This window comes from Enhydra lutris, unplaced genomic scaffold, assembly GCF_002288905.1.
Source record: "Enhydra lutris kenyoni isolate GAN:26980312 unplaced genomic scaffold, ASM228890v2 scaffoldscaffold12, whole genome shotgun sequence".
Taxonomy (NCBI): domain Eukaryota; kingdom Metazoa; phylum Chordata; class Mammalia; order Carnivora; family Mustelidae; genus Enhydra; species Enhydra lutris.
In genome coordinates this window covers 48,248,321-48,266,554 of record NW_019154096.1, presented here as the reverse complement: position 1 = coordinate 48,266,554, position 18,234 = coordinate 48,248,321, and the positions used below count along the sequence as shown (strand labels likewise).

Genomic DNA, 18,234 nt, shown 5'->3' with positions numbered 1-18,234 from the left:
TGGTAAGAAGGAGCCCACCTTCTCCTTTGAGATTTAGGCCCCTAGTTTCCTAAAGACAGCTGGGGGAGGTTTTAATCTGGATGCAAGAGGGCAGACTCTGTTTCAGTAGACATCTCCTTTGGAGTCCCGCTTACTTTTATTTAGTGCATTTCAGTTAAAGTTCTCTGCCGTATCTTCCTCCTTTTAAAACAAAAGTAGAAATAACAGTGAAGACTCTTTGAAGGATTTTAGAAGAAGGGATGGGTCAGGGTCCCAAAGAAAGCGGACAGCCATTTCTACAAACGGCAAAAGGCCTGTGAACAGAATGTAGAGAGAAACGTGTCCCGGAGAAGCTGCTCTGTGACACCGTGGCTTGGAAAACGTGGCCGCGGGACTTTGCCGTTTCCTCCCCAGGTCGTTGCCCTGAGGAAGTGACATTTCTTAGATACTGTTTTCAGTCTCAGTACAAAATAGACCTTTTCTATTTCATATTGTTGTCAGAAAATCACCATCTCTCTCTCATGTAGTGACTGCCAAGGTATTTTGAATATATCTACGTAGATGGATTTCATGATGCCATGAGCCCCTCATGCTTTTGCCTGCTCTGAACTTGTATGTCCAGTGTTTGAAGGGGCAACCTGATATGCTTTCCAGGCATTCATTTTCCAGCCAAACCTCTCCAGAAACACATGTTATTCCACAGAGTGAGGTGTTAAGACTTTATAAAGTTCTGGCTTGATATGAAATGGTCAGTCTGTGTGAACTGCCTCTTAGAGTTGTATGAAGTTGAGATACCTGACTTATTTTTGCAACATAACCCAGAAATTTTCTCCCCCCCGTTCTGTTGTCTGTCTTGTTCTGCTTCTCCCTCATTTTATTTTTCCCACTTCTTTAACATTTATTTGTGAAAACACAAAGTATATTCTGTCTGTATTCCTCCCCCATAGACGCTCGTTTAAAATGTTTTTTGCACTTGTGTCCTCTGTTTTTTACTTACACCATCTTTCACTGTACTGTGTATGGGACATGATTTCTCACCTACTCATGTGCCATTAAAGATGCAGTATTAACCATGTGGCTTTTTAAAAGTGTTGGTATTTGCATTTATTTTGAAGATCCTTAGGCAGCTTTGCAAATAAGTACTAAAACCGTACTAGCCCATAAAAGTGAGTTGCTCTACTCATACGGCATAGATGGCTAAGTGTTTGGTGAACTCACCAGGTTATTTGTTCCTCACTAACAGTTCTTCGTAAAGAGGAAGTACGGGCTTTCTCTTACCCCCCCAGTACGGTTATTGAGGAATATGCCCAAATTCCTATCTGTCGTGGAAGGCTGCAGTGTGGCACAGAGCTCCCCCTCCGTGGCCCACGTGCCTTCTGCCTCAGGGCTGAGAGTGATTCGCTCACTGCTCCTGCCTCCATTTCTCCGTTTTTATGAACCCATCCTCTCCCACCTGTTGTAGCTCCTTGTTTTTGCTGATGTCCGTAAAATGGATGATTGCTGCTGTTGGACACAGTTGCTGTGTATCCCCGGAAACCACTGCATCTCTACTGGCCTATTCCTATGTAATCTCTGCATAATGTTATCCTTCTCTCTCTTCCATTTCCCTATCACCAACCCCTATAGAGTCGGGATATAAGCCCAGAAGAGATAGATTTAAAGAATGAACCTTGGTATAAATTCTTTTCGGAATTGGAGTTTGGGAAACCGGTAAGTTTAATAGCTTCAGTGGTTCTAGACGCCTTTTTAAATAATGCTGTTGATGCATTGTTGCTGCTAAACAATCAGATCTATTTGGAAGGAATACAGGAGGTGGGGAGCAGCGATTTCAGTGGGCAGTTGTGGGATTGTCTCTTCTCACTACAACCTGTAAGCTTTCCCTCACTTTACTTCACCAAGAAAGCAGTGAGCCCTGGAATTATTTCTTGCCAGAAAAATAACAGAGAAACAAGACGAAATCATTGCATTAGAAACAAATATCCCACGCCTTGTAGATGGCATTATTTGGGCCATTGGTTCAATTACTTAACCAGGGTCTTTATGGCAAACTGAAAATAAGCAGGAAAATGCATTACACACTGAGAGGGGCAGCTTTAAAAAGATTTAAGTACATAGGCAATGGCAGTGCCCCAGAGAGCCTCTGTATGTAGATGTGATCCACGAATGGATCCCTGTTACAGGTGGCTTGGGAGAACAATTTCTAGGAGTTGGTGTAGTATTTCCCAAAACTTGAAATGGGAGTTAGGCTGAACGCTGTATTTGCTAGAATTTCCCTGTGATGTCGCTGAATTGGCCTTGGCACAAACTGATTTTTGGCACTGACATGAGGATTTTCTTAGCCCTGCCCCCAAATGTGTATCACACAGAAGGGAGAGTTGAGTTCATTTTTCCACTGGAGAGGACTAGAAACTGACTTTAAACCTCTCGTTGCATTAAAGTCTTATTACAGCTGTAAAAAAAAGAATTTACAGGTGGAAGAAGTCAGTGTATAAAGATAAGACATTTTGTTAGATGTTCATGTGAAACTTTAACCATTGAAATCTTGAAACCAGCATGGGAATCACTGCGGTTTGGAATGATAGTTTTATTTGCAGACAGGGGTTTTTATAGTTAAGTGTTAAATTCCACAGTGTATATTTTTCATTAAGATGAAGACAAAGACAAATGAAGCGGGTGCTGTGGAAATGCTAGTTTGATTCAGTGAGGCTGAGCTTTGTTAGAAATTTGAGGTGTCTTCTGGTTTAGGAGCCCCTGACCTACAAACTTCCTGCTGGTAGAATGTTTTCCTGCTGCCTCCTCCTCGACCGCTAGACATGGGTGGGGAGGGCACGTGTAGCCCCTGAGCTGTTCTGAATGAACAGCGCCACCTAGTGACCAGTGTAGAGGGAAGTGTCTGATGGGAAGTTGGCACTGTCTTCTCTCCCCAGAGCTGTGTGGTGCATACACCATTATTTCTCGGTTCTCTCCCTTTTTCCTATTCATCATTCAGACATCAAAGAAGTCTACTTCAGGCAACTTCTCCACACTCAAATATTGAACAGTATCTTAACCCTTCTCTTTGTCCTAAAACTTGCTCAATTAACTCACACATTGAATCGTATGGTCCCCTCCCCTTTCTACCAAACAAAAAAAGACCATGATTAGTATATGTAATAATAGTGCTATCCTTTCATCAGGGAAAGCAAAAGCTGTCAGCTTTAAGTTATGTACGATAGTCTGTGCTATTGATTTTGCAAAGCCCTCTCGGAATCCACACATTTCTAGCCATTCCTCCTTTGCCAAATAACTAAAATTCGTTTCATCTGAAATATTAACATTTAGAGAAAGATCTGAAACAATCTTATAATGTGATTCGTTTGTTTTACTGAATCTGTCATTGCAAATAATTCCATTTTGTTAGCAAAGGACAGTATTTCAGTCCCAGCATACATTAAGTTGGCTCTGTGGATAGCCTGGTAGAGTAACACTGTTTCTACTGGAAACCATGGTCTGAGCCCCGCACAACCAATCCAAACAAATGTTGAGAACACAGTCCATTTTTGTATAGTGGGAACTTCCTAGAATGTGTGTCCCTACTCTGTTGTTCTAACTGCTTCTTAATTATATAAAGACTTAATGATGCTTTTCCAAAACGCCATTTCCTTTGAAGCCATGATGTTCCTTGCAGAGACCTTAGAGTCCTTAAATGGGACTACTTGACTGAATCTTTTAAAGTATTAAGATAATACTGTGGAAGACTTGCCAAAACAACCTAATCAGTGCCCATATCCTGGGGAACAGCGTCCAAGATGAACGGTTCCTCATGGTTGGGAACATCCGAAGGCTGGGATTATCATCCGGTTGAAACAACTGGATGACCGGCTCTTACTCCCGGGGTTGAGGAAGAAGGTGTGATAGGGAGAAATTTTTTCTTCACTTCTGTCCTACATTCGTCCCTCTGGGCTATAATAAAAGTAAGAGAGATAAATCAAAGTGGCATAAACCACGGAAGCTGTTTCGTAAGGTTTTTCAGTCATTCAGAGGCAGAATGAAACTGAAACTCCTATGAAATCGTGTGGATCATCATTTCTACTTGTTTTTTATCCCATACCAACTCAGGACCCACTTTTCCCAAGTGAAGCCTGCCAGAACTTAAACACTAGACATTTACCCTGAATTCCTTTCTTCCTCAACGCTTGCACTTAAAGCCCACTATCCAGAATGAGCGGAAATTTTAGCAAAAATCTGGCTGGAGTACCTTTTAGCTCTGATACATTGTTGTAGAATAGCAAATAATTCAAGACTCCCGGGGTCTTTTTGGAAGGATTTAAAACCAATTTAATTTGTAAGCACTGCCTTATTTTTTTTGCAATAAAGATGGAAATGAGTATGTATCCTAAGTGACTTTAAAAAGTCTACTTCTCCAGGTGAACAGTCCAAGTGTAGTAAGTGTTTAAAATGAATGGTAATTGTTAATAGCACTTACTTTACAAATTGCAGAGTATATATATACAGAGACGGCATTACTGACCCATCACTGTCAGTGATGAAAGTCCCTTGGACACTTGCAAATTCATTACTAAGAGTCTGGATGTTAGGTTTTTTTTCTTTCCCCCCCTCTAATTTCTGCAGAAATCCATGTGATTTCTAGAAGTAAGCTTGAGGCAAAATGTCATAGTGTAAACCAATTTGAATGCTTGCATAGAGTTACAGTGATAATTGCACAAAATTCCAGGAGTTACTAATGATCTCATCTTTTTCAGGGGTCATTGTATAAGACATTTCAGGTCTAAACAGGCAGAACGAGAAGGTCTGGTTGGTGGGGGAGAGGTTCAAGAATTACAGGAGCCTTGTAACTTTCAGATGTCCTACCCTCCCAACCCTTCCCTCATGAAACTCACAGTTCTCCTGGCAGTTTTGTTTTGGGAACGCAGCTCTCATTCAAACTTAAAGAGTTAAAAGAGAGAACAAACATAACCCTACAGTCCGCTTTTCAAATTCAAATTATAAACTGTTCTCTAAGGCAGATGGAAGGGATGGCTGTACCACCAGCAGTGTTATCAAAGTCTGGTTAAGCCACGAAAGGAGATTGTAAGTGTTGCGTAGTGGAATTGTCTAGTTAGTGTATTTATTGAATACCCCTTTTGTACCTGGATTTCATTTTCACAAACCACAGAAAACATATTTGGTTCAGTTTACCCTCCCCTGGCCAAATCTCCAAAGTCACACATTTATTAAACATGATGAATTTGGAGACTGCTTCAAAGACTGCTTCAAAAACGCAGACTCTCGGTGTCAAGGTTAGTTTGAAAACAACAGTGAGGATGTCTATCAACAATACTTCGATTTTAAAAAAAAGAACAATGAGAAATTTTCAAGTTTTGATTTTTGTTCAAATTGGTGTTAACGCTTTTTTTGCTTCTGATTTTGTTTTTGTTTTTGTTTTTTTTAATGTTTTCAATGTTTAGAATCCAACAATGACTTACTCTTGAGATGTAGACATAGAAACTTCCCAGTTAATGTTTCTAGCTCCTAAATTCTGTAGAATCCCTCCCTGGGCAGCCTCCTCAGGAGGCCAAGTGCCCACCCCCTGTACTTTGAGTTCACTTTTCTGTGTTGATACGGTTCTCCTAGCGTGCCCCTCTTTGTTTGAGCCAGTCTCCATGTTTGTCTTTATGTCTTTATGCTCATTTCTTCATTTCCTCCTCTGCTTCCCGTCAGCCTCCCAAAAAGATATGGGATTATACTCCTGGAGACTGCTCTATCCTTCCTAGAGAGGATAGAAAGGTAATTCTGCTGTGCCTCCTCCGTGGACTGTGTGTGTGTTCTCTAGCCTGGTTAGTGTGAGTGTGTCGTGGGTTTTTTTTCTTTTTTCTTTTATTTTCTTAAATCATTTTTTTTTAACTCGATAACTTTTTTTTTCTTTTGGCTTGGTGATAAAACGATTTAACAAAGTCTCTATGACTTCTACTACTAATGCTGAGAGGTTTTTAAAGCAATGCCTTATTCTCCTGACATATCCTATTTGTCACAGTCACTATACTCTGAAAAGAGAAAAAATAGGTCTCTCGCGAAAGGTAGGTTTCCGCGGTATTTGTAGTTCTCTCTAGCAAGTAGAATAGACTTTTGAAGCTCTGATGACTTGAGGATTTATATTTTCCCTGCCTAATGTTGCATTCTCTGTTTTCACGTCTTCACATGATTTCTAGTGAGCTCTTGTGTTCGGTCATGCCATCTTTGCCTTATTAAAGCATAGCACTAAACAAATTCATTTTTCAAACTTAACCTTCCATTCTTTCTGCCTGTCCTCTAAACTAAAACATTCTTTCCCATCTTTTCTCTCTTCAACCAGACTAATCTAGAAAAAGATCTCAACCTCTGCCCAGCAGAGTTAGAGGCACATTTAGAAAACACGGAGATGCTTAATAAAGCACCCAATGCAAACCTGTCCCAGGTATTTCCTAGTTTTTCTTCATGCTGTCGGTTCCTCTTCCAGCTCGGTTTTGTTTTCTTCTCTGCTCTCTGGTTTCAATGTAGTCAAGGCAATGAATGCTTATGCTGGGTATTTAGAAACTGCATGGCTTTCAGACTCCTGTTTTCGATTCCTCTCCCCTCCCCCCACCAACCTAATTTTTGCTTGAATTTCTTTTGAGCTTGGCATCTTCCTTAAAGGGAGTTTTTCAAATATTTTCAGGGTGGCTGGTGATTTAAACGACATCACTCCCTTGTCATTCTCTTTCTCTGCTCTCGGGAGGTGACCCTTATAACTTTCCATCCTTTGCCCCCGTATATCTTCTTCAAATTTTCTGGGAGCCATTTTTGGGGGAGATTCACTTGTCTTTTTTTTTTTTTTTTTTTTTTTAATCCCTGGGAGATACCAACCTCAGAGATCATCTTCAGAAACACAGTGGTGGTGATTTGAGTGCCTGTTATGCATGGCACTGGCAGAGTAGTTGTATTTGTCATTTGGAAGATCAGAAAGTTCTCAGTGAAAAAACGCACTCCAGAGACCAGACAGCCTGGCCACAAACAAGCATTTGAAACTCAACCTGTATTGACATTTTTAAAGGGGGCTATGTCAAAATGTGGTTTATTGAGGACTATGTCATAGAATCCAAGGAAAACAGGTTCCCAAGGGGAAGAAAAATACCAAGTATTTGGAGAACTGCCCCCAGGGCTCCCTGACAAAACAAAAAAGGCTCTTAGAAGGAAACGGTATCTTTACAGAAAATAAAGAAGGCAGGCAGGCTCTGCTGAAGAGGCTAGGAAGGTCCACAGACTGTGGCAGGAGGAGTGGAAAATACTATAGATTGTGTTCTATTTAAACAGAACAAGACAAGGAGGGTCAGACTGCCAGCATGAGTGACTCAGGTTCTGAAAACTCTTGGGTGCTGGATCATCAAGCCAAGGAAGGAGTGAAGAACCCAGGGGGTTATGGCAGCAGCCAGGGTGGGCTGAGATAAAGTCAGACACTTAGGAACTGCAGGCAGATGAGGAAAGTTGGAGTTTGAGAATCCAGGCCCCTCTCCAGAACTTGGGGGAGGCACAAAGGTGAGCTACGGTGCCCACAGTTAAGGCAGATAGGTCATGGGGCAGGGAAAGGGGATGCTCAGCTTCAACCAAGGTGGAGACTGGAACCAGCTGTAGCCCCTGTGGGATAGAAGGTCTGAGCAAGTTCAAGAGTGAGAACTAACTGCAGGTAAGTCCTAACATGTTCCAGAGCAGGACAGGAGCACTAGGATTATAGGTCACAAAATGAATCAGGGGTTCCTTTTCAAAGTAGTCTAATAAGAGCAGCTCTATCACACATGCAAAGATGGAAGGCAGCTGGAGAATTACTGAACTCACTGAGGCTTCCCTGAGGTTAGAGACAGTTTCCAGTACCTGGACTTCTGCACAGGGCAAGGTGGGCACAAAGAAGGGTCTGATGCATGAATGAGTCATTTTCACATTGGTTCAATTACATGTTCCCCATTAGTCGCTAATAGGTATGGGATACGCTGAGAGGGGCTCTAAATCGGCGCAAAAAAAAACCAATGAACTTTACCTTCAGGAACATGACCATTTAGGCACACTCCTAAATAAAAGATCTGCAGCAGTACACAGCAGTGCCTGCAAAGAGCTTAAAGAATGGCACGGGCTCTGAGTGCCAGGCAGAAGAGTGATCTTGTGGAAAAATAGGGACAATTTCTCAGGGGGTTGGCCGGGACCTTAAAGGATGAGTGCAGTGTGGTAGAAATAGTGATAGAGATGGGGACATCCATGTGAGGCACGTAAAGAGCAGAGAAGTGATCGTGTTTAGCATGTATTCAAGGAGCAAAGTAGAATCAGCTGTAATAGAAAATTGGGGGTGGTAGGTGGGAAAGAGGGTTGACCCTGGATTATAGAGGTTCAGAACACACAGTTAAGAGATGATTTTGTCCACAGCCCAATGATGTGATTCAAGTGTTGTTTTAGGGAGGTTGGTGTCCTCACTCTAGAGAGGCTGAGGGTTTAGGCCAGGAAGCTGGAAGAATTGGGGACATCAGTCTGTCATGTAAGAAAGATGGGGAGAAAATCCATGCAGAGGTAAGATGGAGTTAGTTTTAGGTGATTCATTCTTGAAGTATTGGCTGGGTATCACCTATTTCCAGTAGGCAGCTGGAAATACAAGACTAGGTCTCCTAAGAGAGGAAGGGGCCTACAACGTCAGTTAGAGTCACTTGTGGAGAAGAGATGGCTGAAGCCCTGGGAGCAGATGGAAGATTGAAGGTCAGGAAGGACGAGAGCAGCAACTACCCCCTGGGATATTGGATGACATGGAGCAGAAGAAAGGGAGGATCAGAGGGTGGACAGGTCAGAGAGGTAGGAGGTAGGGTGAACAGGTCAGAGTGGTGGAACAAGAAGAGAAAGTATGACAACTACCCTGTGCTCCAGAGAGGTCCCCAAAAGTAGACTCCAAGGAAAGGTCAATGGGTTTGATAACCAGGAGGTTTCTAAAAACCTTCGAGGTTGCTGGGTGAGGAGTTGTCGGGAACTAGAGTGGGGAAGCATCTGGGGATTCCCTAGGGGTACAGCACTGTTGAAAACATGTAATTGTGGAAGGAAGGAAGGAAGGAAGGGAGGGAGGTGGGTATTCCCAAAGGACTCTGCAGGGTCACACAAAAGTTTTCCAAGATGAAGACCCAGACTAGGACAGGTCCCTAAGGTAGGAGATGGGCAGGAGACATCAGTGCAGGCAAGGGGGCTGCCTTCTCTGAGGAATAATGGCAGGTAACTGGGAGCGGGGGAGGGTAGAGTCCTCATCCTGGGGCAGAGGCTCCCTCCAAAGTGAGAGGACCCAGCAGGTTGAGGGTAGGTGGTTCAGCAAGTTGAGGACCAGGTGGGTGAGCCCCAATAAAGATTGCTTCCCTCCCGTCCTTCCTCCCTCTAGGACAATCTTCCTTTTCTTTCTCCTGCTGTTTCTCTCTTTCCCCCAGTATCTCTTCCACATAGCGACTTTTCCTTGAAGTGATTATTATTAGTGATAAGAGTATCTTTAAAAGTTAACTTATTCATTGATTGATTCAACTACCACATTATTTTTTTAAAAATATATTGAGCCCTTCGCCTTTTTTTTTTTTCTTCCAAGACAAAACAGAAACCTTAGACTACTTAATTCTGTTGTCTTTTCTCTGCATGTAACTCTTGGTGGTTTTCTTTCTTTTCCATAATTGCCTGTCATTTTATAAAATGCTCCCCTACTCATAGGTTTTGTGAAACTGCATTTCCCCATTTCTGCATTCCAAATCTGCAGGGGTGAACAAATGATCTAAATACAGTGTGGTCTTTTCAAATGCATTTTTGTATTTTCTGTACCTAAGGTGTCGGGTGACCCTCTCTCCTGATGTGGCATCTGGGGTGCATGAAGGAGTCTCTGGTGGGCTTGCCAGGGGCTCCAAGGACTGGGGATGAGCTGTTGAAGGCGGTGTCGTTCATGTCACTAATGCATGTTGGCCAGATGGTGGGCTATCCACTCATGGATCTATATTTATATGAAAGATAAGTCTAAGCTAGGGGCCATCTTCCACTGCACCCAGAGAGCACCCACTGGCCCAGAAATCCTCCAGCACAGACCCCTTTCCAGCTAAGGGCCCATCTCCCAAAGGTCCTTGGCTACATCAGGAAAGGAAAGGGGCTGCTCTCTTCCCCCTTGAGTAGGAACATCTGATACAAAATAAATGATCTACATTCTTTTCTTTTCTTTCTTTTTTTGGCATTTACAGAGCTCAGCAGTCAGCCCCAGCCTGGATATTTCTGCGGAGGCTCCTGGATAGTAAGTTGCCACCCCGTCTGTGGCCTGATGTATTAATGTCAGAGATGGAAAGAGGCTTGTGTTTTGGATCCGAGTGTGTTTTACTTGTGTCAATCTCGTGGCTTCAGTGATAAGTAACAGTTTAATCATTATCTTCAAATTATTTTTCTTCTGTTTTCTCCTCCTCCTCCAAATTCATTTTGCCATGATTCCTATTACCTTTGAGAAGCTTTTCTGTGTGTTGGCATCTTTACCTTTAGAATGTGAGTTTGAGTTGGGAGTCCAAACCCACCTCGTTGGCTGGTTCTTAGATGGGATGTGTGACTGAGACACGCTGCGCTGGGTGTAAAGGTCGGGGGATGGTGGGGTTGGGTCCTCGGTCGGTACCTGTCCCAGGGGAAGATGGGGCCAGGAGGGGGCTGACTTGACTGATGCTGAAAGGTGTGGATTTATTTCCTCGTAGCAATCAGGATTCTGCCTGGGTGATATGTGCACACTCTACTCACTTCGCGGAGTAACCGCCAGCCTCTTTCCCCCTCTCCAGACCATCCAAAGCCCTGCGCCAGATGACTTTTCTCAGTATTTTGCCACGCAGCCATTATCCCAGCTGAAACGTCACCATGCGGTCCCCTGCCCCTTACCTACGCAGTACATAGCGAGCACTGAGCTCATATAGTAGGCCCTGAGCCTCCCTGTACCCAATTTAATATCTCATTCTTAGAAGTACAATGAGGAGGAAAGGCACAAGCGTTTCCTATTCCATTGGGATTGGGTAAACCCACAACAAGCAATTTTCACCTCTTCAAATAGAAGCCTGGCTTGACTGGAATGCTGAGTTTATGGAATTTTTGGCAAATGTTGTGGTCCTTTGGGAATGTCCTATGTACCTTGCCAAAGAATGAGTTCAGCAGGAGGAGTTTCATTTGAAAGTCGGCTGGGATTAGGATATTTCAGTGGAAAATTGGAAAAATCTTAATTCTTTTAGCACAGTGACCAAATCTCTAGCTAGATCCATTCTGTTCATTTTTTTTCTTTTTCTTTTTTAAAAAATATTTTATTTATTTATTTGACAGAGAGAGATCACAAATAGGCAGAGAGGCAGGCAGAGAGAGGAGGAAGCAGGCTTCCTGCTGAGCAGAAATCCCGATGCGGGGCTCGATCCCATGACCCTGGGATCATGACCTGAGCCGAAGGCAGAGGCTTTAACCCACTGAGCCACCCAGGCACCCTCATTTTTTTTTTCTATAAATATGTGTGTTAATGATTATGATCAATTTATCCCAGCATAAGAAGAAATTGAGAAGATATATTAGAAAGCAGCTAGAAGGGAAGTTGCCTGCCTGAGAGGACAGTCCATCTTGGGACAAATCCAGGCATTAAGTCTTGTGCCTGCTTTCGGGTCAGTCATCAGGCCAGCAGTGTGACAAACATCAAAGCTCAGATCTAGCATCTGGACCCCTTCCCAGTCTCCCTCCACTCTGGGCTTGGAGGCTCACTGTCTGTAAGGAGCTAGTTGAACTGTGCCTTCAGCTGCAAGGATGATAAGTCACAGGTCCTCTAGGTCCCCAGAGATGTGCTTTCAGAAGTGAAGTGCAGCAGATGCCCTTAGGCTACCTGCAGACAAAGGCCACAGCTCCCTGCAAACTCTCCTTGTCCCCCGAGGCCACCTGTTTGTCACCTGGACAGTCCTGACTGCCCACTGATTGCTCCAGGTCTCTCCCTGCTCCTATAGTCCTGTTTTCAGGATGGCCCAATGTTAATCCCTCTGCCTGGTCTCCCCCCTCAACCCCCTTTCCTTTTCCCATCTCCCCAGAGTGCATGGGACAGGAAAGGCTGCTGCTGGTTGCTGGTTGAGTGGATTCCTTAGTCAGTTCCCTTAGTGGGTTCTTACTGGATCTGGGGCACTATGCTTACTATTATCATAGGGGCACAAGGTATCATCCCTTACTAGTTTGGGCAGCAAATCACACGTCCCCAAAAATGTTGCTAAATGAGAAGGCAAAGTGGTGAATGAAGAACACTAGGATTGAAAGTATTCCCGGTTTGGGCCCTCGGGGTGTAATTAGTCAATATGATAAGTTAATAAATAAATAAGAAAATCATAAATGTATTCCGAAGAGAAAGCAGTGACCACGGGCTGTCAAAGTTAGGAGTGCAGGTCTTGAATGAAATAATCCTAGTGATTTACTGGACGTTTACGATGCGCCAGGCCCTGTGGTTGGCGTCGTAGCTACGTTCCCTCATTCAGTCCTTTCACCATTCCAGGATGGAGCATTGTGTTTGGTCCCCATCTTACAGGTGAGGAAACAGGTACATAAAGGCAGCGTGATGCCTGTGATTCCCCCAGCTGACACCTTATAAAGCCGTAGCTGAAGGAGGAACAATGAAGTTCTAGGCCAGGGGACGGTGTTAGTGATAAGCTCTCATTTGCACCATCCTGATTCAGAATGAGGCAGGAAATTCACAGAAAACATGCCACAGTTGACTGGTCTTGAGGGCTTAAAAGAAAAAAACAACGTCAGTAACTGTGTAATACTGTGTGAGCAGGATCGAAGGCCCTGAGGCGAACTGCTTCAAAGAGCAAATTGCTTTCAGAAAATTCTAAGTATTTGTGGACCTGAAGATATTTGCTGGGTTAATTTATCAAGCGCTCTTATTTGTGTCATTGAAATCTCCAAAGACCTCTGTGTTTCAGCCATAGCCTGGCTCTCATGAACCACTTGGCAGGAATAGATGAGTTTTATCCTCCTGCTAGTCTTCCACTTGGGGATTTTTCAGTAAGGCAGGCGGGGTTTTCTTCCATTTTGTTCAAACGAGGAAGTAAGGTTTTTTTCCTTGTTTAGAATTGGTGGGAAGCCTGACACCCAGGGAGGTGCACAGCAAATGTTTGCGGAATCAATGAATGTGCTTGTGAGCCTTAATTAACTAGCATCCAGTGCACTCAGCAATGAGGGTAGCAGTTGCAGCCAGGATCTGGCCCCTCTTGCTGGATGGTTGGGGAGGATGTATTGAAAGAAACATTGGCCAGACTGGACTTACCCCAAGGATTGAAGGAGAAGGCACAGGATGCCCCACATTCAAAAACATTGGGATTAAAAACAAAAAACAAAACAAAACAAAAAAAAAACTGGTCACTGAAGAAGTTGTGTTCATATCTTGGACAGAATTAAAGTTTTGGAATTTTATTAATTAGCATGATTACATTATCACTGTGTTAAAAGAATATGGGTATAGAGAGGAAGAAATCTACCCATAGTCCCCAATATCCCAGTAGAACTACCAGTCCTTATTCTCAAAAATTATTTTTTTAATGCTTGCAATAACAAGCATTGTATTTTATTTCCCTAGAGTTATCAGATCTTAAATCAGTCCTGAAGACTACTCATTCTCATCGTTGGCATTTCAGCATGGATTACCACTCAGATATTTTTTTTGCCTAACCAAAGAGCTTTCCTCTATTTGGCCAGCAGGTGGTGCTCAAGAACAAGCTTTTTTCCCCCCCAAAAAAACCAAAAAAACCCCAAAACCAAAACCAGCCCTTTCTCTTAAACTAATATCAAAACACAAATCATTACCTGAAGAACTAAATGAAACATTAGAGACTACCTTGAGCCTTGAAAATGTGATTTTCATTTCTCAGAAATCTACATGCAAACATTCAACTTTACAGAATCATTTATTCTATTATTTATTGAAAAGCAGTGGTAGGCACCAGGCGTGCAAAGATTGGTAACGTAAACTGCCTGCCCTCAAGAGGCTCAGAGTGTAATGGGGACACATACTTGTAAATCACAGATAGAAGCCAGTGTGGTAAACACCATGACAGGACACAGGAGAGAGGGAACGACAATCACGTATTATAAATCTAAAAGATCATTTTCTTCCTGCAGTACAAAGGCTAAAGAGGAAACTGCCCTCCCCAGATTTCCTAGACTCCTTTCCCCCAAAGCCACAGTTTAAAGCAGTTACTTTTTTTTTTTTCCTTGCTGAAAACAACAAATGGTTTTGGACAATAAATTCCACGAGGCTGGAATTTTTTGTCTGTTGTATTCCCTGTTGAAGCTCTACATAGGAGAGTGATTCACACTTAATAGGTGCTCAATAAATATTGGAGTGACTAAAATGAGCAGTGGAATGACCCCATGAGATCTTTTATAGAAATTATCATGGGCAGTGATTTGCAGAGATGACTGGAGGGAGTCAGGGCTGAAGAGGCAGGAGTGAGGGTGTGCTTACTACAGAGACGTAGGTGAGCAGTGGTGGGGTGGTGGCCGGGGAGGTCGAGGGAAGGGGCTGATGTGCGCTGTGTCAGGACAGGGAGTAAGCCATACTTGGTGGCTGGTTAGGTTTGGGGAGCAAGGACGGGGAGAAAGGGGTTGATTCCGTGGGCTTTCTGGCTTGGGCCATGGGAGACAAGAACAGAGCTGGGTTTGGTTTGGGGCATGTGGGGTTTAAGATACCTGAGGAATATAACCACGGGGAGGTGCCTAGAAGGCAGCTAAATGTACAGCTCTGGAGCTCAGGAGGAAGGCGCATATGATAACAGATTTGAAGGTGGATTTGTTGGACGGTCTTACCATGCCTGTTGGTTTTACAGATGAAAGAACCTGCGAAACAGATTGTTTCCAAGTTTTCTAACAGAGTGAGTTATCCTTAGCTGATGCTCGTTGCTTGTTGGAGTCAGGCTGGAGTCCCCCTAAGCCCACCTGGTCACAGGGTTGCAAACTGTTGGCCCTAAGAGAATCACTCCATTCTCTCACTTTACTCCTCCAGCAAGTATGTTTTTGCTGAATCCCCTTGAAACTCAGCCCCCTTTGCATCTTAGCCAGAGGATGAGTTGTCCGGCCTGCTGTCTTTGAAGTGGAAACTGGCTCGCCCAGGCTGCTGAGAGCTGAACTTGGCTGTTCTGTGATGGGATTGGTAGCTGCCAATGCTGATTGGGCCTTTCTCATCAGCCCCGCTGCTTTTCTCATCTCATTTGATCTATTTGGGCACAGCAGAGACCCAGCAATTGTGAGACCTTTGGCACTTGCCTTCAACACTCAGGCCCTCAGTTTCCCTTTGGTACAACAGGACAAATGTTGTATGTCTTTCCAACGCTAGAAGATATGATGGCGAGGATACATTTGAAAACGTTGTTCCAGAATTTGTAGATGTGTTTTTAACCAAGGAGGGCCTCAGTTGGGAAGTGTTGCCCATCTGGAAAAAGCATATTGGCTTCGGTATCAGAAAGAAAACAATTAGCTATAGCAAATCCATTCTAAGGGGTTTCCTGAGTTGTTGGTTTGTCGTTCTGGTGGGGAAGCAGGACGAAATGGTGATAAGGGATGGAATAAAGCCAGAGAGTGGAGTGGCTGAGGGCAGGAGGGGATTTCTGACAAGGGGTAAGGTAGGGGAGGTGTGAAGTCTGGCAGATGGGTACCACGAGAGTCAGGACCAAATGAAGTTAGGCAGAACCAGAGAAGACCAGCGTGGACATTCTGACCAAGGCTGAGGCAGTTCAAAGGACAGCAGGATAGAAGCCTCTGGCAGCCCCTCCCCCATGCTGAGGGAGGTCTGGTGACCACAAACCAAGGCAAGCAGGGCCCAAGAGACTGTCCCCTCACCACAACTGTTGGCAAGGCTACCTGTACGTTGGTCTTTTAGAGGTTGAGATTGTATAAAAAGGAGCAATGGAGTTAAATTGAGCGACAAATCCAGAAAATGGAACCAAAGCAAGGGAAGGCTCTGAAAGAGAAACTGAGATAAGGAGCATTTTTATTTTTAATTAAAAACTTTGAAGTTAGTCAGTTTAGAGGCTCTTACATTGATGGAAGTTGGCATATGGTGCCACAATCTTGCAAGTCACCTTTAAGGGTCTTCCTGCCCTCTGGATGGAGTTGATACATTTTTCGATCAGATGGTTGGGGGGACATCTTCAAGCACCCCTGTAGGTAGAAGCAGGAGAGCAAAAGCTGTGTAGGTTGCAGCCGTTGTCCTGAGGCCTCTGAGCCTGGCAAAGCCTCGCCTCTGTCCCCAGGGTGGGAGTGGACACCCCTGGGCAGGGGCCAGGGCCCCAGTAAGGCCAGCCAGCCTAGGCCGGGGCCATGCTAAGTCCCTGCAGTCTCACTGTGTCCACTGTTCTGAGGGTTCTAGAGTCATCGACATGAGGAGCCTAAGTGAATATGATGAAATTCTTGTGGAAGAATTTCTAAACACATTTCAGGAATTAAAGCATTTCCTTAATCAGATCATGTGTGCCCATTTTACTTTCAGAAAATGTGACCTCGTATTCATTCAACAAATATTTATTGGGTGTACGTGTGGGCCCTCTGGTGGGCCCCTGCAAATGAGGGCACGGCCTGGGGAAAGGAGTCTTGCCCCATCATGCCACCTCTTCCAGAGGGTTTTCCCCTCTGAGACACACCCTGGAGGCTGCTCTGCGGACTCCACATTCATTCACACGCTTTTGTGGTCTCAGCTTTGAGAGTAGGTTTTCTTTCCCCTTAAGTTTTCAGTCATGTTCTTCTGTCTAGGCTGAGAAGAGGAGAAAAGCATTTGACCCCTGACATCAGCCAGAGAGAATGAGGAGAAGGGACCTGGAGGAACCCCGAGCCCCCAGGCAGTCAGTCCCCTGAAGTAGAGCATGCAAAGCCCTGGGAGGCCGCGGCAGCATGTGGGAAGGGGGTAGGGAGCAGTGCTGTTACTCGGGGAATGTTCCTATCCTGGGGTGGACCCACTGCCCGTTCTACCACAGGCTCCTCCTCTCCATTCCTGACTCCTGGGCTCTGGGGCCTCTTGTCCCTGGGGTACGTTCACCGCAGGGGATACCTGGCAGTGACCTTTGGAGCTCCAGCATCCTCAGGCCTCCTGCGGTGTGCAGGCCTGGGCTCTGGGAAGGCACTGCCACCTCATCTGTGGGGAGATGTTCAGTCGAGGGTGCCGTGCAGGGCCGGGCTCTGCCACTGCACAGACAGTGCCTGCTTCATCAAGGGTCTGGATCTCTCAGTGCCTCCTTCCCTCGACCAAAAATGGGGCAAGTAGGATTGTTTGTGAGGATTAAAGGCAGAAGGATCGCCCAGCCTCCCACATAGGATATCTCAGCTGGTTGTGTAAAATTGTTGTTGCCATTGTCTATGACTGTGGGGACGGAGAGGCTGTGTGAAATGGGGGAATAATCCCATCGTTGAAGGATGGGGAGAGGGAGAGAGATGGATAGATGAGTCATGCTGCAAAGGCAGCCCCATGTTCTGTGTTGAATCTGGGGGCCCAGAATATGTGGGGGTTCACTGTTATAATTACTTAAGTTTTTCTGTACACTTGATAAAATACACATCATAAAATATTGGGGTAGAGAAATTCTATCAAGCTGTTTGCATCTCCAGAGCTAAAAAAAAAAAAAAAAAAAAAAAAAGTCTGCATTGATACCAGTAAACCAAATTCAGTAGGACTGAAAAGCAGCCGAGCAGAGGCCTGAGTACTTCTGTGGGAAGGAGGTCGGTTATTCACGTACCTGAGTGTGTGTCTCCGTGAGCCCGGGGTGAGGGCGTAGAAAACTGGGATTAGGGAAGGGAGGGGCTCAGTGAGTAAGTGCTCTTAATTTTTTCTGCGCCCCACCTCATTCCTGAAAGGATTTGTGGTAACTTGCAAAAATACCTAGAATTTCAATAAGATAAAAATAAATGAAAGGTAAAGGAGTCATAGTTTATACTCCAATTCCTGTCTTAAGGTTCTGACGACAAATTTGAAAGAAGCTGGTGTAACCTGTGGCGGGGATGGTAACGGCGTATAGAATCCCAGGTTCCACTTTCACTTAGGGGCTGATTTTCCCAGAGACCCAGGAAAATGGTTGACTTCAGTGCTCCGTCAGCCAAAGTGCTTGTGAAGAATAACCCAGAAAAATAATCCAGGTGGTGGCCTTGAAGTCGCCAGCTCTGGCTGGTGACCTGTCAGGGGCTCCCCTCATGTCCTCGGCTGTACCATCTCATGTGTACCCGCCGGGCCCCCAGCAGCACCCCCCCCCA

At 44.6% G+C, this 18,234-nt stretch overlaps 1 protein-coding gene across 1 annotated transcript in view; it reads left to right on the top strand.

The window, feature by feature from the left end:
• LOC111145157 (sorbin and SH3 domain containing 1) overlaps positions 1–18,234 on the top strand; it is a 163,774-nt gene that overhangs the window by 105,791 nt on the left and 39,749 nt on the right. The window contains exons 16-19 of the mRNA XM_022499852.1: positions 1,606–1,689; positions 5,680–5,745; positions 6,311–6,412; positions 10,203–10,252. Coding sequence (XP_022355560.1) covers positions 1,606–1,689; positions 5,680–5,745; positions 6,311–6,412; positions 10,203–10,252 — 302 coding nt within the window. The remainder of the gene's footprint in view (positions 1–1,605; positions 1,690–5,679; positions 5,746–6,310; positions 6,413–10,202; positions 10,253–18,234) is intronic.